Source organism: Phoenix dactylifera, chromosome 4 (assembly GCF_009389715.1).
Source record: "Phoenix dactylifera cultivar Barhee BC4 chromosome 4, palm_55x_up_171113_PBpolish2nd_filt_p, whole genome shotgun sequence".
Taxonomy (NCBI): domain Eukaryota; kingdom Viridiplantae; phylum Streptophyta; class Magnoliopsida; order Arecales; family Arecaceae; genus Phoenix; species Phoenix dactylifera.
The window spans coordinates 11,805,029-11,830,275 of NC_052395.1; the positions used below are offsets into that span (position 1 = coordinate 11,805,029).

A 25,247-nucleotide genomic window follows, 5' to 3' on the forward strand; every position below is an offset into this window, starting at 1 on the left:
TCCTTGGAAAACTAGTTTATTTGTCTTTTCTTTTAATTAGAATTGTTTTAGATTCTCGAAGATTCTATTTGCCAGCAATGACCCTTTAAAAATGATATAAATTTGAATGAATATTTAAGACAGTTAAGCAAGTAAGGTTGTTGTCCAGCAATAATTGCTTTAGTTATTGTTTTAGGATATATGATGATTTGCTGCGGATTCTGTAGAAAACATTTTAGCTGCTTTAATGCTGTATTTTTTCTGGTTTTCTAATGATGTCACCCAACAGCTTGTGATTGGATCTAGTCTTTTTTTTCTCCCTTTTTTGATGGAAGATTGGATCTAGTCATTCAGATATTTCTCACACAACTGAAATAAATTAAGGTGCATTATAATTATTTGGAATCAAATGAATGATTTTAAGTGGTGCAAGCTGCATGATGAAAAGATATTACTTGCGGTAGAGGCTATATTTAATTGAAACTTGTTAGGGCGTTGCTGTTGCAATGACGAGCCAACTGTTGTAAAAGTCACGAGGAGCGTGCTATGACTGCTGCCCAGCTGCGGAATATTCTTCCATTCCGCTTAAATAAAGCTAAATGGTTGCAAGCCTTCTAGTCTTGTGCTCCCCGTCTACTGAGGCAGCCGAGCTTGTATGCTAATCTACATGTTCGGACGTGTATGGGTCTGTGTGCTATCCAAATGCGTTAGGACGGAGAAAAGCACACGACCTGAGTCTTTTTATTGAAGTTTGCTTCATGGAGTTGGATGTAAGTGTAACGTCGACCTGAACGGTAACGACCTGAGTCTTTTTATTGAAGTTTCCTTAATAGAGTTGGATGAAAGTATAACATCGACTCGTAACGGTTATAATTGAAAATTTTTGAACTCGAAGAGTTCTATGGTACCTACCCATGGTTGCACCATCCGGCCGAGACTTACCGGCAATGAGGTGCTCTCCAGCAACAACGCTGCTCTCGTCTGCTGCCTGTCCCGGCCCTGGAGAACCGGGCATCAGCCCTCGTCTCCCTCGGCCTCGACCAACTCCCCTCGCCTTGCGATTTGCAGGTTTCCATGAACACATGCACCTGATTACCGTCTAGGATTCATGAGTGATTGCTTATTTCTGATTTTGCTTTGCATTTGTAGTTTTCTATGTTAACAGACTGCATCTTCCAAAGTGCACATCAAAAACACTATTCAAGCACTAAATTTAACTTGAGGGTTTCTCATCAATCAAATTGCATCAGCCCACGTGCGATATCTGGCAAATGGATGGAATGGCTTCAAGTTAGACGGCAGATTGAAAGTTCATATACACACAAAGACCTCCATGACACAAAAATTGATTTGCGATTGAAATCATCCTGCAGTATTGCTTCCCCCACGCTTCATTTGGCTTATCTAGTTCTTGTGCTCTTCAAGTCGGTATATGTGCTAAACACCGGTCCGGTTTCTTTTAAATGAGTCATCTGCTCGCACTCGCTCCTAATCAATGATTGTGATACCATACACTGTGGGACTCGTCAGCATCCCTGCAAACATACCTGGCATCAATTCTTGATCTCTCTAGTTGTTTCCTGCCAGGGGCAGAGCAAATCTCGCTGCCAATCAGCGCTTCCCAGGAGCCCCTTAACTCGTTTCACAGGCGCTCACCTTTTTTTTTTTTTTTTTTGCCCTTTTCCCTGTTTGGTTGACTTAAGACGCCTTCCATGCGACTATCGTGGTACACAACAACGAGTTGCACTTCCTCGTGGTTAAAATTTTTGGAGACAAAAGGAGTTTCGGTCCTAGCTGAAGGGGAATTCGCATATTAGTCTTTAATTCAAGAAAAGGACCTACGTAAGTTCCACCGCATAACTGAATAATGTTCGTGAGACCAGTGAGAGATTATGCAAAACAGGGAGACCAGACAGTGCAGTCTAAATATGACCTGTCGACCGTCAGCGTACAGCTCTTTGCAACCGCTGCAGGATGGAACCGTGTCATAAATTTTATCGCACAATACTATATCCGATTTACCAAAAAAAATTTTAAAGCACAAACCATTTCTTTACAACACTTTCTTAAACAACGATTGCTCAGCTAGCAAACGTTGTAACTATAAATATTTCAGCCATTCAGAACAGCGCTAACATTTATGCTTCCTTCAAAAGCCAAACAGAAGATTACCAACATTGACGCCAAAAAAGGGAAGGCAGCCAACGAGGAAACAAGGGCATCGCGCAATATAGCGCCAAAAAGTTTCCAGACTAAAAACAGAGGAATGATGCATGAAATCAAGGTTGACTACTATTTCATGCATTGCCATGGAGCTGCATACATAAATTTAAATGTATCCAAAAGATTTGTTAATAAACTCCTTGGAAAGATAATCTGTCCCGCAAGGTGTCAAAGATGGAGGACGCAGCAGCATTTTGTGCTAAGGTTAGTTTTAGTCGACCGAACAGTTCACCATCTTTAGCCTGTGATGCAGCATCTGCAGCTTCCTTGGCCATGCCAATTCGCGCATATGCCTGGTTTAAAAAAATAAAAATAGAATAAAACCAGATGTAATAAAAACCATATGAAGTAGAACTTGGAATGGTGGCCCAGCATGTCCATGTTTGAACTTGCCATGACACTGGATGTTGGAGTATCTGAATTAAGACCGCTATGTATAGAGCAAGCTCCAGAGGCATGGCAATGAAATACATGAAACTTCATTATAAAAGTCAACACCAGTACTTAGAGAGAGCTTTCCGAAGGTCTCCTATTGATATATAAAGCTAACCAGAAACATATATATTATACCTCTGATCTTTCCCGGGGTTCTGCAAGTTTTGGAATGTATTTGAGAGCTTCCGCTTTCTCGTCAGCATCAATACAGGCTTCCACAAAGGGTTTATAACCTATCAATTAGATAAAGGAAATGGAGAATTACTAAATGAATAAGATAATTATATAGAAAATATGCAAGCGAAAAATAGAGGTAAGAGAAGAAGTGATTTTATTTATATATCTGCAACTTAAAATAACATTTTGCCCATTCAAAAGATCCTTTATTTGCAATTTTATTTGTACTACAATGCTGATGTGTAAATTCATGAAAAATTCTGGCAGTCTAAGAGAACTTGGAAATTTTACCACCCGGTGGCCTCTTCTCTTTTGAAAACTTTTCTAAAGCATCCCAGTCTCTCACAGTAGCCAATGCGAACGCTTTCAGCCAGTACCATCTCTTCTCTGAAACCTGCAAAAATATTATCTTTATAGCAGAAATCATGAAAGATGAAATTACTATATTTGAGACTTGTTTAAGTGAGAAAATTGTAAGAACCTTGAATTCTGCTCTCACTCTCATTGCAGCTCGATGGTTTCCCAGTACAATGCAAGTTCGAATTGTATCGCTGATGCTAGAACCAACAAATATAGCCTGCTTTGTAGAGACTTCTAACTCATGTTGCAACCTACAAAAAAAAAATGCAGGTAAAAGATGGGAAATGCACAAGGAATATTTATAGTTAGAGCTCAATTAACATTGACCATAAGGGAAGCTCCCAGGTGCTCTGGAACGGGCATTTGAGGCCTCCACAGGTTAGATGGGTAGACCCTTGTCTGATGGAAATGGTAATCTCTTTTGTAACCATCGATTTTAAACTAAAAATTGTTTTTGTACTGAAAAAAACAGGTAATCCGATCACTATAAATTATTTAAGTACGTCTAAGAACCAATCATTTCATTTAGAAACTTCTTACAACAGTAAGTAATTACCATTGTTATTAAAATCTTACAAACATCAAAATAGTCTAAAACCATCTGGATCTCATCCTTGGATAAGGATCAAGGTATGTGGAACCTACCGAACCGACGTACCGGTTACCGGTTGGAACCGGTTCAAAAAAAAAGAAAAGAAAAGAAAACGCGCGGGTGCGCGCGCGCATTATGCTACAGAATGGCATTTAATGTCACTCTGTGGCATTAAAAGCCCACGCGGGGCAGCGCGTGGGCTCGTTGCCCCGTGCGTGGTCGCGCGGTTCGCATCGCTTGGAACACGCGCGTGCGCGAGTCGGGGATGTGTTTCCCCACTCGCGCCCACGCCCCCGCACACGGGCGCTATTCCTCCAGCCTTCTCTTTTTTTTTTCTTTTCTTTTCCTCGTCTCTTCTTCTTTCCAAGCCTCTCTTTTCTTCTCCTCTCTCCTCCTCTCTTTCCCCCCTTCTCCCGCAAGCAAGGGAGGTCTTCTTCCCCACGAGGTGCTCGGGAGGAAGAAAAAGGCCTGGTAGCGCACGAGAGGTCTTCCCCTCTCTCTCCTCTCTTCTCCTCACTTTCCCCCTTCTTCCTCGCGAGTACCGGTGCGAACCGGTTCCGACCCCAAACATGGTTTTACCATACCGGTGAAGGCTGGTACCGGTACGGTACAGGCTGAACAGGTCGGAACCGACCGGTTCAGCAGACCTTGATAAGGATCAGTTAGGATCATAAAATTTAGATCTATTGCATGGATCATATAATCCAACTTGATCATAAAACTTTCATTAAACCATATGAAAATCCATTTTCTATAAATTATTTGATTATATGGCTTTATGAATCAGTTATTTATTGCTAACAAACCTCAAGGTAGCAAGGAGCATTTAACTTCTAAAACGTAAAGAAAAAATTTAGGATCTGTGGACTTAAAAGCAAGAGGCAAATTTTCAAAGTCTTACAATCATTTGTTAAATTCTAATTCATCTACGTAACAATTAACTCAACAGAAAGGATCTTGTGGTCTGTGATCCTGTCTGATCTTATCCCCTTTATGATTTACAACCCAATCCTGATCCTAACAACATGGAGTACTACATTTTGAAAACATCAAGATCAAGCTGTTGTCTTTGGATGGTTATCATCCAACGATAAAACACAAGAAGCAGTTTGACATTTAAGTGAAAAAAAAGGCAAGCAAAAACTTCTGATGTCAGAGATTTCACATAAGGCACATCAAAAGGTTGTTTGAGCCTCTTGTAAATCTGATAATCATGGTGCTAAAAACAAGCAGTAAACGAATGGCAGCCAAATACCATATTCTGTGTGGGCCCCACTTGACTATTGGCTTGAGATCTATCTAGACAGGCTATGGGGCTATGTGGTGCGCAGCAACTGTGGGATGCTCTCTACCTCACAGGCATGTCAATCCAGCATGCCTCCATCTAAACCAAGACTGGTGTCTGTTCATGTCCTCCAAAGACAATAGTTAGGGAACTCCTTCAGGTGGAGAGTATACTTTATGTAGGTCCGTCATGGGAAATTCATGTCAATATGATTTAATAATTGAAACATCTAATGGTCATATGTTTACCTCATTCATCCAAGTTTCTAATGCAAGCATCTTATCAGAAGTTCTTAAATTCTCCCTCTCCTTTTCTCAGGGAACCCTTCCTCAAGGGCTGTGTCGTCACCCAACGATATTGCTGGAAGGAACACCATCAGTTTCTTAAGATTGCTCATGTTAAAACTGATGATAATTGTAACCCATAAGCACAAGCATAGACTCGTAAAAAGCTGCAGAATACCTCCACAAGTAACTAGGACATGACTGGACTCAAACAGAAACCCAAAGTACCCGATTAAGAAAACCATGCTAATTTGAGCTTCCTTGAACATGTAGGAGAAATACCAATTTGCTCGATACCAGAAATTCCTTAATTAAAAATAACAGCCCAGCTTTGTCCCATCAAGATGGGGTTGCCTATGGAACAGAACTCAGATTAAGGCCTCACGATAGAAATGTGCCCATTATATCGTCCCAACACATTGCCTGGGAGCAATAAACTCAGTGCAACTAGATGCATCATCCACAGATCAGATAGAGCCTTAGTTAATCCTGAGTTAGGAGAGAGGTAGAGTGGATTTCCAGTCCAAGAACTGAAATTTAACAACCTTAACACATCAATAAACCTAATGCATATCAGAGAAAGTTTTTCACTCATCAAGAACCTAAGAACCAAGAAGTCCCCAGAATTGCAACTTCTGGATCCACCAAGATGTGACAAACTGTATCCTTGGTATCCAGGCTTAGAAAGTTAAATCACATAAGGTCAACATCTTCAGTCATCTGCAATGCCATGCTTGTACTCTCAATAAAAAGGATACACCGGGATGAGAAAGTTGTAATTTGTAAAATCATATCAAACAATGTACAAATAAAAAGAAAAAATTACTAATAAACAGCATGTGAAACTCCACCAATCCCCACATCAACTCTCTATCTCTAGACACCATTGTCAAACAAGCATTTCTTGGTTGAAAGAAAAGAAAGAATTTTCGAACAATGTACAAATAAAAAGAAATAATTATTAATGAACAACACGTAACACTCCACCAATCCCCATAGAGAAGCTTACTATCAACTCTCTATTTCTAGATACCTCAAACCATTGTCAAACAAGATTCCCTTAGCTGAAAGAAATGAAAAAAATTTCAAACTAATTCTCCAAAAGCCGAGAAAAGATCATTATAGAAAGGACTTACAGATCTAGATCCAAAAGTTGCTATCCTATTTCTTTGAACAATTCTGATGCCCTAAACTAAATCATATAATATACATCTTAATAGAAAGTATGGTGCATTATATATATTTCCAGAATGAGTATATCTGATTACAGTTTTTCCTAGTCCTATTGCTCCTTCCTTTTTCCTTATAGAAATCTGTGTAATTTTGTCAAATTTGTAGGTTTTCTCACAACTTTCCTAAACAACCACCACATCAACACCTCAAGAATGATGATGATAGATGGTCATTAAATTAGTTCCATGGAATTATATTTTGCAATATAACTTGCAGTGCTTGTCACATCAAGATTGCTTTTGCTGTTTGCTTGTATTTTGTTCAACCCTGCCTGAGGCAATAGTGTTTCAGACTCATTTATATACGCTTGGAGATGGTTAAGGAATCACATATTTAGCCTGTAAAATAGTGTGAAAACTAGTCAATAATATATTTTATTACCTCAACAATTTTGCATGCTCCTCAGCAGCTTTTGATTCAAAGGTGTGCTCCTTGGTCTCAGAGAAAAGCTTCTGAGCTTGCTCAATAAGCCTTATGCGTGGTCCATGGAGAGGAGATCCTCCTTTGCTTGCCATTGGATTCTTTTCTAGGTGCCATGATTCCTTTAACAAGAGGAAAGCAACATCCTGCAAAAACCAGTATCTTGACTATATTGAACGAGCATTTTAAAATTGAAGGGGGTAATAGAAAGGTTGTTCAAGGTTAATCAAAAGAACAACTCATGCCAGTTATCATACGGAAAGATAAAAAGACAAAGCTTTAGAAAGACAAAAAAGATCATATGGTACTTGCTCATGCAGTTCCAATTATATAGGAAATTGATATTTACCTTTAGCAGTTAACATGCAAGACAATAAAATCAATAAAAATAGTATTAAGTGTATATAATCATCAAATGCTTAAAAAACATGAAATTTTTCCAAATTTCAACAAGTATTTTTGTAAACATTGCCGATAACAGCAGAAAACAAATGTTATGGACATATGCATCCAAATGCAGGAATATGTCAAAGCAATAAGAAAAGGAATATGTTAAGGATGTAACAAGTTAAATGCTAGTTATCATCCTGCTAGACAAATCACATTGTCAAGATATCAAACTTTTGCCAATTACGAGACAAATTTCACAGCCATACTTACATAGCACACAAAAGATTGTGCTTAGTAGTTTTTTAATAATCTATTAGACAAAAACAAAGAACACATTCTAATTATTACAATGATCAATCTGTTTATCATAAATGATTATACTGCCGAAAGATGTTCTGCCTTTTATCCGCACAAACATACTGAATTATTTGGTACATTTTCTAGCAGAAGAACAATGCCAGGTCCAGTTAAATAACAGCACCAAGACAGAGAACCTATAAACAATACCATATATTCAACTCATCTCAACTCAACTAAGCCTTAATCTAAACTAGTTTGGTTTGGCTACATGAATCTATACAGTACCATAACCAACAAGCATAATTCCATTTACTCGGTGTTTGAATATCCAATTTATGTTTTACTCTGCCTACATGAGCATAGTTTTGGCCCAATTATTGTAGAATTTATTTTCCTCTCTCTTGACTTCTTGAACAATTCAAGCCCCTTACCATGCTCAAACCATCTCAATATGTTCTCAACCAGCCTGCTTCAACTCATGTACTTGATTTTAACACTATCAACTCAATTTTACTACACATAACCACCCCACATACCCCTTGGTGTTCGCATACTTCAACATCCATGTGGGAGGAGCCTCTTTTTTGCCAATATTCTATGTCATTTAAGATACTCCCTATAGTCTCAGAGGCATCTTTTGATCAAAAAAACCTATTATCATACCAGGATCAGATTTGCTGCACAGATTGGTACGTGCCACTTGGCTTGGCTTAGTCCAGGTATGTTATCAGATCACCTAGGAAGAAAGCCCCCACCTCCAGGGAATATTTGGACGCTCAGGCAGAAATTACCAAAGGATTCTAAAGCCATACAATAGAATGTTGCTATAGCGAGATTCCAAAAGAAAAGATTAATTTGAAATTCTATTTCAATTGCTGTTTGGATAACTATGGAAATTTTTATGGAAAAAATACACAAAATCCAACAAACTGAAATACAGTAGGTGCATTTCTAGCTCCACTCATTCCCCTCCAATTTCATGATTTCAATCTACATGGTTCTCATTACGTTTGAATGTTGAATCTTCCCTAATAAGAATAGAATAATTAAGTATCAAATTTCCAATCTATGGCTTGGAAGGACAAAGCCCAAGAGAGATGGTGCCTTCATCTTCCAAGGGCCAGGGCAGGTGTCAGACAATCTGAAAAGGGACAGACCAAGGTTTTAAGTTTCAACCAAAACTGATCCATTTTTCAACCGAAACAGATCATTTCGGTCAAGTTCAATCCAAAATTAGCCAATTTCAGTCAGTTTCGGTGGTATCTGACAGCTTTGGCCAAACCTGTTTCGGCTGAAACTAACCAAAAATGTTGTTTCTTTCTTTTTCTTATAGTAGAATTTACGGAGCCTCTCTAGCCTCTCAACATTCTGTTAATCTAGTTATGATTAGACTTTAAACAAAATATGTTCATAAAACATTCTTTGCATGTATTAAGCATTGGATAACTTCTAATCTATCTTGCTGATTTGATACAAGTCTTCAACAATATGCTGTTTCATGTCTATTGATGAACTAATGAATGTTATTATCATAAATTAGCAGGCATCAAACTTGAGGCAATTCAAAAGTTAATATATTTCATTGAATAAGTGCTTGGAGTACTTGGTGGAAGCATGGTCATAGTTTCATATCATACTCAAGTGTGTTGGTGAATGAAATTGTTTCATAATATATCCAAAAGACATACCACATAACTTTGCATCTTATGACTTATCAATTATGTGCTAGATGGCATAATCTTGTCAATCCTATGATTAGGAATGAGTGAAATTCAAAATACTTATCCAAGAAGCCTCCAATTATTTTTCATTTTGTTGACTTTGAAAAATTCCAGTATGGAAAGAGGTCCTACAAAATGGTGAAAAGGATGGTGCTTGATTACTCAAACTACAAAATTATGATCCTAGATAACTCAAAACACAATAAGATGATGTGCAATAACTTGCCTTAACTAGTTTTGTTACTTCTAATTTTCTCTTTTTTAAAAATTTTATTCTGATTTTTTTTGTCCAAAACTTGGTGTGATACAGCCGGAATTGTCAAAATCAAAACTCTATTGGAAGGACCAGAACTGAAAATGAAACCAAGTTTTAAAACCTTGGAAAAGACCAATATATGTGATCTCTTCATCTTATCTTGTTTCATCTCGCCTTCTATCCTCAAAAAACATTACTAGATGAAAAGGGAGAGGACAATAGTGATTTGAAGGGCAATAGCCAAAACATAGATTAGACTTAAAAGCCTATTGTTGTTCCATGGGGATGGGAGAGGGAGGATGAAGACATCTTGGGGTCACCCACAGGGAGACTTGGGGGTGGAAGGGCTACCTCTAATAATGGGGAACCCATGAAGGAAAGCTCCACATGATAAATGTAGGAAAAGAAAAATCGAGATGGAGTAGATTTTTTATTTCACATGGAGTCAGGTTTTTTTCCTGGTTAACTTAAACTCCATATTGCAATCTAAACAGCAATTTGAGGAAAAAATCATGATATGGTTAGGATTCTCTTCAGATGCATGATTCCTTGATAATACCATGGGTTTGATGTGTATCCAAGCAAGCCCTTTATGGTTTATTTAAACCAGGGTTTTAACAAATAGAGTGCCCAAACGACTTAATAAATTGGATGCACCAACCACTACCTGATTCGTCAATGCCACCTCTCCATCACATCCTTGCTTACTGAAGTCCAAACTCTAATGTCACTCCTTCACCACGTCTTCCACGTCTTTGACCCTAACCTCCTGATGCCAATATACTAGCACCACTCTCCTCTGTCACCATGCCATCCACTCTACATATCAGTATTTTTCATTCTTAATATGTAACTGGCCGCACTAGTTGACCCAATAGTTGAAATAGCAACCCTATGACTTAGCGAGGTCTAAGGCTGAAAACGAATATGGATCTGATACTAGCATATGCATACATGCACACATTTTATCAATGAGTATGAACTGATATGAATATTAAACAGATGCCACAATTAGTATCCATATTTGTTCTAAATCAGTACAGATAAGAAGCAGATATTAAGTATATCTATATTTGTTCTGAATGGATACCGGATACAAGTCGGATATTGGCTACATCCATACTTTTTCTATCCAAACATACATGTCGGACATTATTTGGATATAAATCAGATTTTAAGTGAATTCAATAACAAAAACTAACATAGTTTCATAATACGCTATCTAGATTGCATGTGACACACGCAGCTAAGAATCTAAGGCATAGTTATTAAAACACACCAAGACCGACCTAGTCAAGGGTCCATGTCATTGTTCCGACGGAATTTGCATTAAAATATTAAAACTTAAAAATAAAAAATAAAGAATAAAAATATATAATACAAAATTTTAATTTTTTTGCATCAAATACCGCCATTACTCTTTAATTATTGTGTAAATAAAAACTAATCATGAACTATCTATTTCTAGAGAGCATGTAAGAAAGAGTATATGTAAATGTATGAACACATAAAAGTTATTAATATTTTAAAATATTTTTTAACAATAAAGTTCTGAAAATATTAGAAAGAATAATATAAAGTATATTCAATTTATTTTTATCAAAGAGAAATGGATTTATTATTAGAAAAATTAATGCCTCAAATATGACATATCAGAATATACATCAAATGACTATTTAATAGTGTGAATAGATATGAATAAGTAAAATAAACTACCTATTTAAAATAGCAACAAATGATTTGCAGCTTGGTTATTGAGCGTTTGTTATCCAAGTGAAAGGTCATTGCTTTGTAAAGGTTATTTCGAACTTTTTTACCGGCTATCCGGATCCGGATATAAAAATCCTTAAAATCGAATTCAGAACTGGATCCAACAATATTTACAAGTAGATACTCGAATTTGTATCCAGATTCGATCGCATACTAGAATTTCTAACCAAATTCATATCTTCTTCATTCATCCACTCACCCAATTTTATCAAATTTATCTTTTTTCTATCAGTTCACATTTAAAAAAGAAAAAAATGAAGAATCACATTGGTATCTCTTCACCGTTATCTTTGATCAACGGCTAGTTTTCACTCATTTCCAACTAAATTTCTTCATTCTGGCTATGCTCCTCTTTAAACTTCACCTTTTCCTATTTCTTATACAATTCTAACCATGTTCTTGTCTCAGAAATTAACTTTATATTATATCAATATAACACACTATAAAATGATGTCATCTAATTATCAAGATTTAAACCAATCTATGATGCATTTGATAGTAGGCTTTTTAAGTTCAATCATTTTTCAGGCAAGTGCAACCAAAATTTGCTTGTCTTACCACAAAAATTTTCACACTTGCCTTTCGTAAATCATAAATATTCTTTAGATCTCAATACGTTCTCTTTAAGTTCAGCTTTCATCCATAAAGCTACCATGTAGCTCCATGAGGCACTTTCTGATACCTGTCACATGATTAACTCTAAGTTAATAGAAATCATGTGCAGTTTTTATCTTTTTTCCTATCTAAACCTATCCATCAATTGCCTAAACAAAACAACGGCATCAACAACTGACCAAACTATTATAAAGCCAAACAATTAACAAAGTATGTTGACAGTTTCTCAGACTTGGTCAATCTCCATCTTTATGACGCGACCCATTGATAACATCAACATGATAGTTGATTTAACTCAGCATGTTATCCATTTTGATCTACAAATACATAAATCATATAATTCCCCAATGATGTAGCATACCTCATATGGTATTTTGTCTAGGCATAATGCCTTACTCTATGTGCTCTTCAATGTTTTCTACTTGCACTAAACAGTAATAATTAAAAGTAAGGCCATATAAAAAACAACCAAACAAATATTACCAACAAATAAAAAACAACAATGCCATATAACAATTAATTAGTCCGTCTATAGTCTAAAATTTCCAGAGGGTGAAACTTTGTGCAATGGTGAGACTGTTCCATCATCATTAGGAACTAGGAAGTCACAAGTTTGGAATATGAAAATAGCCTCTCTGCACGAGGGGGTAAGGCTGTATATATCTGACACTCCCCAAACCTCACAATGGCGGGAGTCTCGTGCATTGGGCCACCCATCTAATAGTTGTGAATTAGTTAGCAGGTCACTGTTTAGCATCCAGTGGTTATCAAGTCAAACTGACCAAAATACCAAAAGCAATCCAGTCAATCAATGATTGACAAACATAAGTGACAACTATAATTATATTCATTCCTAATCAAAAGGAACTATACTTAGTATAATATATCACAAGATGGATTGCTTTTAAAGTTATGCCAATCTAAGATTAAGATGGTTCTGCAGAATCCAGATACAGAAAACATAGTAAGCAATCAAATTTATTTCATTGGGACCTTTCAATAACTCAACCTACTTGAAGTCGCCCTGTTGACAGGAAGAAGTCCTTCAAAAATTCATGCTTATAGAATCTGCAAGCAGAGAAACAATGGATGCATTTTCAAAATGTTAACTTTTAATGATACAGTCTTTAATCACCAAGAAGAAAGAAGATCGAATCCTATAAAAAGCTTGATGCAATACCTTGCATATGCAATGAACAAATCTCGAGCTAAAGGTCTTGCATTTATTGTTCCAAAGAAATCTAAAGCAGGCTTCTGCAATAAAAAAGCAGCACCACATGATATGAAAATAGAAAAATACATAATAGTTACATTCATACAGTATACACTTTTATTCCCAACAAATATACCTTCTGCCAGATGTGGAAAAGAACAAGATAAACAAGGTCAGTATCACCACTTTCAGTTGCCTTAAGCAGTCCAGTGTCTTCTTCCCCAATGCTTAGCAACAGAGGGACCTGATAAATCCAAGTTTTATTTTCGCTTACTTTCAAACATTGTACAAGTAGACAATTTGTCAAAAAAAGAACCCAATAGTCAGGTTATATAAATAACTCCCCCCACCCCCCCTTCCAAAATACAAACATATAAACATGTGTATATATAACATAAGTATGTACATGTATTTATGAATATACATATGCGTGTGTGCATTTAAATTAGGCACTAGATGATCGTTTCACTAGATGCAACACTAACTAGTTTCACATTGGATTTCAAACAAACAGGTGAAGTGTGGTGATAACCAATAGGGCTATTGATATCGCCAACAATTTTTCATTCACTACTAGACTGACATGAAGAATAACTTTCTTTGCCACTGCTACGTGCAACACTCACTACCACAAATCCCATCAACTACTCAGTTCACAGTCTTCTTGGCACAAACACATACAACCTCAAAGTTTCAACATTCACTAGGCAAACATGGAATACATAATCCTTTATAATTTTACGAGGGCAAAATATGTTAAAAGAAATTTAGTCAAATTAGTTACTTTACGCACGCACACGCATACAGATAGTTGATTGTTCTATTCACTGCAAATGTAGCTCCCCAAGTTTCACAGCCAAATCATGAGATCCTTCATTGACCTGAGTCCCTGACAATGATTCACCCAATCCAATAAAATAACTAATCAAGACACAAAAATATGTATAAAATGAATAATGAATAATAAGATGCTACTACCTGTTTAATAATATATCTGCATAAGTGCATGCGCATATGCATGTCAACACACATTTATATTAGCATGCCTAAGAATCAATTTCATGTCTTCTACAAATCAACCAAGGAAAACATGAAAACAAGGTTTAAACCCAAGGTTAGAAACATCCACTGCTAACATATCCATGGTGGCCAATGGTAATAGTGTATTGGCAAAAGAAATTTGCCATGGACTCGGCTCTATATTTATAACAAATATTCTTAAACAAAAAATGAATCAAGTAAACCTCTATTTATTAGACATGTCTATCACAATCTTAAGCAGCACCACTTTCACTTTCTTCAGAAAAACAAGTATTTTGTAAACTTGTCAGCCTTATCAAGTGCAATATGTAGCAAACAAACAGAAAAATATACACATGAACAAGAATTTCTTAGATTAAGCAATTTAGCATGCCTGTTTGGAAGAACATGGCTCATGATCAACAAGCAATGCAGCTAACTTTCGCCGCCCAGTGTTATCCGCATGAGCAGCAATTGCCGCATAAGATATGCCTTTGCATAATTTCAGCTGTAATTCAACCATTGATGCTTCAGACATTGCAAGAGTCAAGAAAATAAAAATAGCAGAACTCCATATATATGGAAATGCAGACCTTGTCAAGCAAGATTTCAAGAAGAGCAGCATCTTGAATAGCTGGTGAAGCTGTTATCTTAGAACATGCCCAATGCATTAGAACCACCTCCTACAAAAGATTTTCACAAAAGTGAAAATTACATGTAAGCTTGCTTAATGTCTAATTATCTATGATTTTCTCTGAATAGTTCAACACCAGCAACGAACATATCCCATAGATACATACATGCGTACAATAATACAAGCAAACACAGACACACTGACAAACTAAGACACATTAAATCAAAAGGCACATTAAGAGCTTTGGGTCCGTCATATTTGCCCATATTGGATAATAACTAACTGTTAATTAAAATTTTATATGAGATCAGTTATATCTATCGACAAGATTGGAACAAGGCATAGTTCTTTTAGTGTATATGTATCCTATTCAAATTTAAAGATGGAACTACTTCATCCTATTCCCCTCTCTCTGCTGCACACCTTAACAACTTCCACTCTCATCTATAATTTGTTGCTATCAATTTTTTTTCATATTTTCCTTCTCTAGACCAAAGTACACTGCACGTGCCTGTAGATTAGTTTATGCACGTTTATGTGTGTGTGTGTGTGTTTGAAGTAAAAGCCCAATCACAACTAATCTACAGATGGCTACTTTTTTATTAAGCGTAACCTATGTCGATGCAAGCTTCTAAATAAAAAGAATTTTTTAAGTAACCAGCTGCCAGCATTTAGATGCAACACTAGATTAAGTCAATGGGTTCGAGAGCATGTTCATATTCCTACATGTTGTTAGAAGACTTTACGCAACAATACATGGTCGACTATGTTCTAAGACCCAGTAAGCTTGCATATTACTATATTACTGGAGTCTTGAATAATGTACAGAAGAATTAGTTATTTTTACTGCAAGCTTAGCATAATTGCTCCCAGCATTCTTCTACTTGGAACATAAGTCTACATGCTATTTGACCTTTACTATCAGACAACAGAAAAATATAGGCAAACAAAAACATAAGGATAAGGAAAATTACAGGGTTCAAGTTAAGGTACTCAGAGATTCGAAGAGCCACAAGGTGGTGGTTGGCATTAACCAAGCGCCCAATCAGAACTGGTGCTGTAAGCACCTGAAATAAAGAGTATGTATGCCATGGTTAACATAAAACAATGACAAAAGAAATGCATGTTATATAAACAATTCAATTCTAGCAGAACAATGAAGACCTTATATTGTTGAATGCTCAGTGGGATCCCAATCTCATGGTTGCGAACAACATTTAATACTCGCAGTATTTTGCACACTTCTTGAAAGCGATCACGGTCTTGTGGAAAATGACTGCCAAAGCCAACTAGATATCATTGCCAAGATCACAATTAGAAAGAAGTTGCTCTTTTAAGACCAAATAACTATGAGACATTTGATGGGTTACCATGAACAATGACTCCATTGGCTATTAAATAGTTGTTCCTCCAAAACTTAGGACTTGTTTGGTTCGCAGGAAGAATTTTACTTTACAGGATTGTGTTTCTTAGGAAGTTGATGCTTGGATATATTATAACTAGGAAAGTGGTTTTGGTACGTTTGGTTGACCATATGAAAGTGGCATCGGAAGCACACTTTTTGGAGTTACTTATGTTTAGTTTAGTTGAGCGTCTACTTTCTTGGAAAACTTGTGTAAAACACCTTTTATGCCTTTTATAAACTGACTACAAGGAGAGAAAGGACATAAGCCACTAGTGTTAAGGGCATTTCTCGACAAGAAAAGAATTTTAACTCAGTTCCCAAGCCCATGGGAAAATGGGTTTCCCTTGTCCCGCACGGGTTTCTATTTCCTATGGGAGGTGGGAAGCTTATTCCCATGGGAAGGCTACTTTCCTATCTCTCTCATTTGAAACCTCCAACCAACCATAAGCCACTTGGTCATTGTCCCATTGCCAACACTCGCCCCCCCCTCTTCCCGCAAACCAAAAGAGTCCTTAATATCCAACTCAAGAAACTACAGTCCTAGATGATTCATGCTAACAAGGTGCACAGAATGTTCAAGAAGAAGTCGCGGCATGAAGATATTAATGGCACTACTTGGTGTTTGCATTACAAACACACGATTGAAGAAACTATGACATACCAATCCTATGAATAAAAGTGAAATCCTAAGAAGAAAAAGAAGAAGGACAAGCAAAGAGATAAATAAATAAAAGAGGGGGCGGGGGGGTGCAGCGAGAGAGAGAGAGAGAGAGATGCAAGAAAAAGGATGGGGGAAAGAAGAAAAAGAAGAAGGACAAGCAAAGAGAGAAATAAATAAGAAACAAACAAACCAATATAAGATATGTAAGAAATAAAACAAAAGGAAAGGCAACCTGCTCCATCATGCCAACCACCCCACCACACTCTCCTCCCCCTTTTCCCTTATTTTCTCTTCCCCCCTCTCTCAGTGCCTATCTGCTCCTACACTTGCAACGGTTAGAACAAGATAAAATCCTAAGGGCCATAGATCTAATCAGGGATCATGTTTAGTTTTCAAAGAAGTGCTCTAACAGACTTTATGTCAAGTAAATAAAAAATTATCCTTCTTCCTTCTTCCTCACTCTGATATTCAGCAACTGGATCAGAAAATTTCAAATTTGAGCAGGAGAATTCAAATCTAGCTTTGTATATAACATTCAACTATTCAAGGTTCTTACAGAGATCGAGTTGGCACATCAAGAGTAAAATAAAAATTCTTAACAAATAAAGTTAAAAGAAGATGGTGGATGTAGCCATGACACAAGGGGTCATGACCCATGACCTAGGCCCCCCTAAAACAACAGTTTGCCCAACAACTAGCTTTTGTTGAAAGAATTGTTGAAATCTCTGGCAATTACAAAGTGTAATTAATTTTTGTAAGGTAATATAAAGACCACGATTCCTTACATTGTATTGGAATGTCTGATGGTGTAACACTGTTACATATTTAAAAATTCATATTAGCTCAAATCTTTACTTATATTAGTCTAAATCCTACTTCTTATGCGTTCAAGTAGAAAGATAGCATTGCCTTTAACATAATACAAATGCCCTCTTGCTCAATCTTGATGCTCCTCCAATCCAGACCTATAATTATAGGGCAACAAAAAGATTATTGATAGAAAATCTTTTGGTTAATAATGATTTTGAGCTTCCCGAGAGAATAACTCTAGTCCATCCCCTAGAGGTCGTGAAGCACTATAAAGATAAAAATATTGAGGTTGATGTACACTGTGATTACAATTATTAAATTATTAATAACTAAACTAGATCACAATAAAATATTGCACCAACAAAAAGATCACCATTGGAACATGGATTGAGATGGTGCAGCCCAAGGTTTTAAACACCGGTATTGAACCCTATACCGCTTTTCTATCGGAACAGTATAGTACTAGTACCAATGGTACGAACCAAAACTGATAGATTCTAAAAAAAATCATTGGTGTGGAATAGTACAGCCAGTATGGTGGTTGCATATAAACACCAGTATGGACTGGTACAAACTAATGTGGCTGTACATAACATTACAGCTTTTTCAGGATCACAGCACCTGTACTAGTAGTGCTGGTTTCACACAGAATGGTACAGTAGTTGTCGTATTCGACTGTATTTGAAACCATGGTGTAACCGTAGCCATGTGGAGCAAAAGTAGTACATGTAAGAAAAGGTACATTATAGCAATGCACAAAGGGAACAAGGAAGTTGAGGATGAACAATATGGAAAAATGAGTTGAATTTGTGAAAAAAGGGTTTGAAAGGATTGCGATGATAAACAACGAATCTCTTGATAGGAACTTATTAGGAAGATTACGATGGGGTATGATTTCCAATATTCATCTGTTTCTGGGATTATTTCTTACAAACAAATGAAAATATCCTTCTAAGGAAGAGAAAAAAGATGAAAGATTGGTTTCCTACATCAAGGAATGATGAATGAATTTTTATCTTTCTATATCAACATGTTAGCAAATGCTTTCAAAGAATAAGTGACGGTTTAATAGTCAACATACATATGAGATTATTTACATACTTAAAAATGTCAATCGTGTCATTACAATGACAGATATCAAATTGATGACGATGTTGTTAGATTTTAGTTAGTGATATTAGAATAAACCAAATACAGGTCAATATCAAAATAATACATGTATGCATTCTAGATCTAGATGCGTGTTGTGTTCTTGAGGAAAAGTTAAAAGACTAAGGAACATTCTCAATTTTATTCCATTTTATAATTATTCTATACATAGTACATTTGCTACTAGATTCAGTTCAAAATTATGGTAAAACAAGAAAAATCAGAAATTGATTTGATGTTAGGCAATGTGTAAAAAACAGAAAATTGAACAGGGGAAATACATGAAACGTTACCAAATAAACCTAAATGAGATTGATAAAAAGAATAAACTATGACAAAACCCCAATATCTTTTCACATATAAAAAGGGGGTTACTTGGTATAATTGAGAAAGCTTCTATCATAGGGCAACATATATCTTCTTTTTCTAAACATGAGCAGTAAACCCCAAGAAAACCAACCTGCAGAAAGCCTGGCCATAACTAGCAGCTCTCAGTAGTATGCGTTGGCGTGAAACATCAAATTCATGCCCAGCAGCATCTATACAAGCCTCCACTGCCTCTGGCAGAGAGGATCGAATCAATCGTAGGTTTTCATCAGCCTGCCAAATGCCAACAGAATAGAATAGGTTCAAAGAACTGCGCAAGCAAAAAAAACTTAAACAGACCATGAATTGGTACCAATTTTCACTATGAATTAAAAGTCTAACATAAATAAAATCGGCTAGTAAAAGTTTAGTTTGTATCCAAAAATACAACCGAGGCACTGAAAGCCAAGAGCAGGTTGCTCAAGGTCGTCTCGAGTCTTTTAGCTTTTGGATTTGAAGAACAAGCAAGTGCAGGTCTTACTCAAGTTTATTGGCACTGGAATTAAGCACATAAGATGCACATGATGGGGAATATGTAAGGTTATTAGCTATTTTGGGCTTTTGCCAGTTGAAGCAACTTTTTTTTTTCTTTGAGATTTTTTTCCGACTCTTGACTGGTCCCTGTTATCCATATGTCATTCCAGTAGTCACGTGAGGTCACATGCGAGTATGTTAAATGCCCAACAGTTGTTTAAAATATAGATTGCTGTGACTAATGCTATGATTCATCGGTATAAATAATGGTTTATTTAACTCATAAGCCAACCCATATTTCATCGGTTGTTCATTTAGGACTGCAGATCATAGCATTCACACCTGCTCACCAGGGCAGGATTAAAACATGCATCAATTAGTAATATATTTCTTATTTTCTGAATAAGGGTCAAAGAAGAAATAACGCATGCATGACTAAGTTCTTGAGATTAATAAAAGAAAAGGAATCTGGATAAAATTGGAGAAGGTTGATTGAGGTTTTATAGAAGCTTATTAACAAACCTTTTATAATTTCTAAAATGCATTTCATTTTTTCTTATCAATTGCTTGCAGTGGCTATTTTGTATGATCTATTCCACGATCCAGGTTAAAGCGTATTAACTAGAGAGGATCAATATGCTATCTCAGAGATTGATGTAACTTGCAACTTATATGATTATATGTAGTGATGAGACCATCCATATTAAACAGTAGTAAAATTCCTCAACAAATTAAAATCAGTATCATTTCTCAAATTCTAGAGTTCAAAGCAAACCCTTCTCTAACTACTACTTTTTCTTTATTCCTCTTCTTCCAGGCCCATATAAATCTAGCAAACCTAAAAGCAGGAGCTCTTAACCCTATAAACATGTCTAAGAAAAAAATAGATTCATTCTCTTTCTTGAAACAAAAATTGACAAAATGGCTTCACATTACCTTTATAATTGAAACTAAGTAGCAATAAAGGCTTCTATTTCCTATTCAACAACAGTTAGATACATGTCATTCCAATGGATAAGTCATCAATAATCCATATGTGTTTCTAAAAATGGGGAAAAAATATCCAAGATAGATATATGCATATTACATAGACACATTTGTATATACACATGCTATATAGACTATATATTATGTATTGCATATTATACCATATATAGTATACACTATATACTATAGTAACTATACATCTACGTTATATATTATATCCACATTATATTATATATATAATTGTGTGTGTGTATAGTAACAAATCTCATCGCATGTTGATATAACAATGTGCAGCTATCATGATTTGCATCAGCACATCCTGCATAAGGATTATTAGAATTGGAAGACTTCATGTGAAATAGACTGTAGCCTTCAGATTTAGCTTGTCGCACATGAGACAACATTATGCATGTGCATTCTTACCAGTAAGAAATAGAACAGTTGCAGGATCTATCAATAACTTCTTAGAAAAAGAAAGATAAGGTTTCCAACTCAAAATAGTAGAAAGAGTTCACTTCAATTACACTCATCTTTTTTAAGTCCTTGAAGGCTTAAATCAACCACCAAGAGTTCCAAGAAATTTGTTGATTGGTTCAGTAGTGGTTGGTTTCCTTCAAAAAGTTATACAATCTCACCCTCTATCTATATTTTCCAAAATACTATCATATTACGATGTCTCTTAAGTGGCATGCAATCAACTGTTCAATAACACGAAAAGAACATAAACATCTATATATAAGAAAGCTGAACTAGTTCTTTTAATTTATATTTATAAAACTACAAAGATACCTTAGCACTTCGCCTGTCAAAGTGATCCAAAGCATCATATAATAAAGCTGCCGGAGATGTGCTTCCAATTTGAAAGATTGAAACAGTGGAATCAGGAACTCGTTGTATCAATTCCATACATGAATTTGAGAGAATTCTTACTCCATCACATTCTGGAATGAGTCTTATTGGTTCATCATACAGATAACGAACTGGATTTCCACGGGGACCCACCATCAGAAGCATTTCATCCCAATAGAGTAGCACACTGTCCAGCCCACACCAAGCTATCTGTTCTGGGGGCAATGCTGACTGCGAGATAGATGTAAAATTTATATCCAGAAGTACATAACGCACTTGGAATCCAGTTTGTACAATAAAAAATAAATGTAAGACAACACCTTAAGTTAATTCATAAGGGAGGAAGAGGATTCTCCTAATATTTAGTTATATCCAGAGGGCTTCAGGAACATAAATGACACAAGATCAAAGTGATCAAACAGTAAGAAGCATTCATAATAGATAAAGGTAAGTATAAAAGTGTCTATCTCTGGTCTTTCATTCTTGTTAAACGAATAATTAAAACATTTAAGATCAGATTACAAATTGTTGACTGTAGACTCAAAGTTATTCGCAGAGAATTATACCACATTAAGTAGCAGCATGAGGTGTTGTATTGTGTAAATTTGGGAAAATATGGTTTGACATGTTAATGATAAAGAGCACTTAATAGTGGCAAGTTTGTTAAAATTATACTACAGTGGAGACTAAGAAACAGATAATGTACTATGCTTAACAAAGTAAACTGACAAAAGAAGCCCTAGACAATAGCATCTTCAAATCATGACAGCAATTCAAATGTTTTCTTGTTTTATACCCCCTAAATACATTTTAGTGTTCTAGTAGCTCAAAATCTCTAAGGAAACAAACAAAACAAAATAAGTTTGCTTTTTTTTGTGTGTGTGTGTGTGTGTGTGTGTGTGAGAGAGAGAGAGAGAGGAAGTTAGCTGCTGGGTTAATTTTTTTTTTTTAATACAACATCAGAATTTATTCTCTCTGGTATTTAAATGGATGCAATTGCAATTTGGCTGCCAAGATCCATGTAATTACCACAATCAAACAGTTCTTCTGAGCACTTTACATAAACTGCGCTTAAAAAATAAAAACTGCAGACCAAATAGCCAATTTGCAGACTCAACACTTCCATGTAAGCAAGAACTGGGTTACTAGGAAGAATTGTGACTGAACATGAAGTTTTCGGTTTGAGAACCTTCTAAACAGCTAATGAAGTTACCATTCGGCTCCCTTTACTGGCGAAAAGGAAGTGCTTTTGCTTGTTCTATGTAGAGTATAAGCAATGTAATAATCGATATAATGGTCATAAGATTGGAGTTTCATGAATATCATTCTATACATTCAGAAATCCCCAAACAAACATCATAAAATATAGATAGATGAAAAAAGAGAAGTAAAGAAAACATGAAATAGAAGACAAAGGATAAAGAAGAGAAAGTATTGCGCGACTAACCTCGCAGTTGTACTCCAAAATGATCCTGGAGAAATCCGTGGTAATGACCAGGAGCCGCCCATCATGCGTGAAGGTAGCAAGATACTTCCCATTGTGTGAGAGAGCCATTTTCTGCAACGGGCCCACTCCGATCCCGAGCTGCTGGACTCCGTCCTCCTCCACAGCCAAGACGTAATCGCCGACCCCAAGAAGCACCTCCACGTTCCCCGACATCGTGTACTGAGGCTCGACGACGGTAACACACAAAGGATACTCCTCTATACCCGGGTCGGCGAGCTTGCACGGCTTCGGGTTCTTGAAGTCAGGGACGCAGAAGATCTGGCGGTCCTCGGTGAGGCAGATCATGCCGTTCCCCCAGAAGACGCATTCGACGACGCCCTGCTCGAAGCACTCCTTGCCCATGGAGAATTGGGGGGCGGAGAGCTCGGCGCGGAGGTTGTAGCGGTAGACGGTGCCGTCCTGGACGACGCAGACAAGGGACTGGTCGTCGGTCCAGGCCATGCCAACGAGACGGCCGCCGGGGCGGTCCCACGCGGCGGAGGCGAGGTGGACGCCGGCGGAGTTGAAGATGTGAAGCTTGCGGCGGGCGGACTCGGCGTAGAGCTGAACGATCTTGGAGTCGTCGCGGATGGCGGCGATGGGGCCGCCGAAGGGAGCACAGGCAACGCGGTGGCGGGCGAGGTCCATGCGGCCCCACTGCATGGAGTAGATCTCGAGCTTGCGGTAATAGCGGTCGTGGAGAAGCTGCCACTCCGCCGCGACGGCGACGGCCGCCATGGCTAGGGTTTGCGAGATGGGAAAAATCTGGGCCTCGAATCGATGGCCGGAAACCCTAGAACTCCGTCGAGGAAGGGGCGAAGGAGAAGAATAGGAGAAAGGGGCTTCTTGATGAACGGACGGGTCCGTTGAGCTAATAATAGGAGTCCTATTACAGGACCGAGAGGTCGCGTTTCTTGCTTTAAGACGTGGAAAGCAAAGGGAACCCTGTTTCATAGAAGGGTCTTTTTATAACCATCGTTTTGCATTTCTCGCTTTCATATTGGTTCCTTGACGGTTTTCCTTAACGGTAACTGATTTGTTCTCGAGAATGTTACGTAGTACTGGTCGCAAATCAGGAGCATCACATTTTATTTGGCATGGGGAGCAACAAATCCGAGAGTGAAAAATGTTGGAGTCTCATGCTGATCTGCCTTGATGCGCAGGGAAAAAGTTCAAGAAAAGCAAACAAGATGGTAGCATAGTTTGTACGGAACTTTGTTTTCACTGGTGTGGCCCAAAATTAAAACGCGTGGGCGTCGATTAAATGTAAGGATCGGATATCCTTCGTCTGAACACGGTTGTGGAAGCGCTTTCTGGTCCAACTGGCACTAAGGTGGCGCTGGGGTGACGTACTCACACCTGGAGTAACCCACGGATCGGAGAGGGTATGAATATATTATCTACCTGCATCAAACATTTTCTGATGAAAGGAGGGCCCAGTAAAGGTTGCTACGCGGGCAGGGTCGGCCCAACCTTTAGGCGACTGAGGCGGTCGCCTAAGATCCTGGCTCAAAACAAGCTCACCGCAGGAAAGGCCTTAAAGATAAAATGGAAAGAAAAAAGGCTCTCTATGAATTCGGGCGCACTGCTGGGAAGGTCTCAAAGACCAAATGGCCTTAGGCCTCCAAATATATTAGGCTGCTTCTGTACGCGGGTGGGGTTAAGTCCCCCCCCCCCCCCCTCTTTGTTTTAGCAAAAAAAAAGAAAAAAAGAAGAAAGAAAGAAGAAAGAAAAGAAAAGAAAATAGAGATAAAAATAGATGAAACTTTGTTTATAAAATTGAAGACAAAATACTGTATAGCAAGTTGGGGGACTAGCACAGTCTTGGGGCGCATCCAAAGGAAAGGTTTCACTCAGCTCCCTTACAAGCTCAAAAGCATCCTAAATTTGATACCATGGTTAAGCCTCTGTTTTCTCTTACCATGTAATGAGATTTGTAAGCACCATCATAGGTATCGGAATGTTTTTTCTTTTGTTTTTTAAAGGAAAAAGGAGGCATAGCCATCCAATTTATTGGAAAATGAACATAAGGATATACATATACCGTGGGCAACCAGCACCTGGTGATTCGTTACCTGGAACATAAGAACTTACGGAATGCAAGGCTGCCAACTTCAAAACCCTCTTGCTTGGTGACGCTAAACAGCATGGTT

General features: G+C 37.3%; 1 protein-coding gene across 1 annotated transcript; it reads right to left on the minus strand.

Moving 5' to 3' along the window:
• Positions 1-1,971: 1,971 nt before the first annotated feature.
• On the minus strand, positions 1,972-24,014 carry LOC103722345 (protein VACUOLELESS1). The gene is made up of 15 exons (XM_008812873.4): positions 23,056-24,014; positions 21,549-21,839; positions 19,393-19,532; positions 16,072-16,183; positions 15,882-15,974; positions 14,867-14,956; positions 14,668-14,781; positions 13,390-13,497; positions 13,221-13,294; positions 13,054-13,108; positions 6,950-7,134; positions 3,296-3,425; positions 3,106-3,208; positions 2,773-2,870; positions 1,972-2,495 (listed from the first exon to the last, which is right to left on the minus strand). The coding sequence occupies exons 1-15, from the start codon at positions 23,830-23,832 to the stop codon at positions 2,331-2,333; spliced, it is 2,535 nt and encodes an 844-aa protein (XP_008811095.2). The 5' UTR covers positions 23,833-24,014; the 3' UTR covers positions 1,972-2,330.
• Between the last annotated feature and the right edge of the window lie 1,233 nt (positions 24,015-25,247).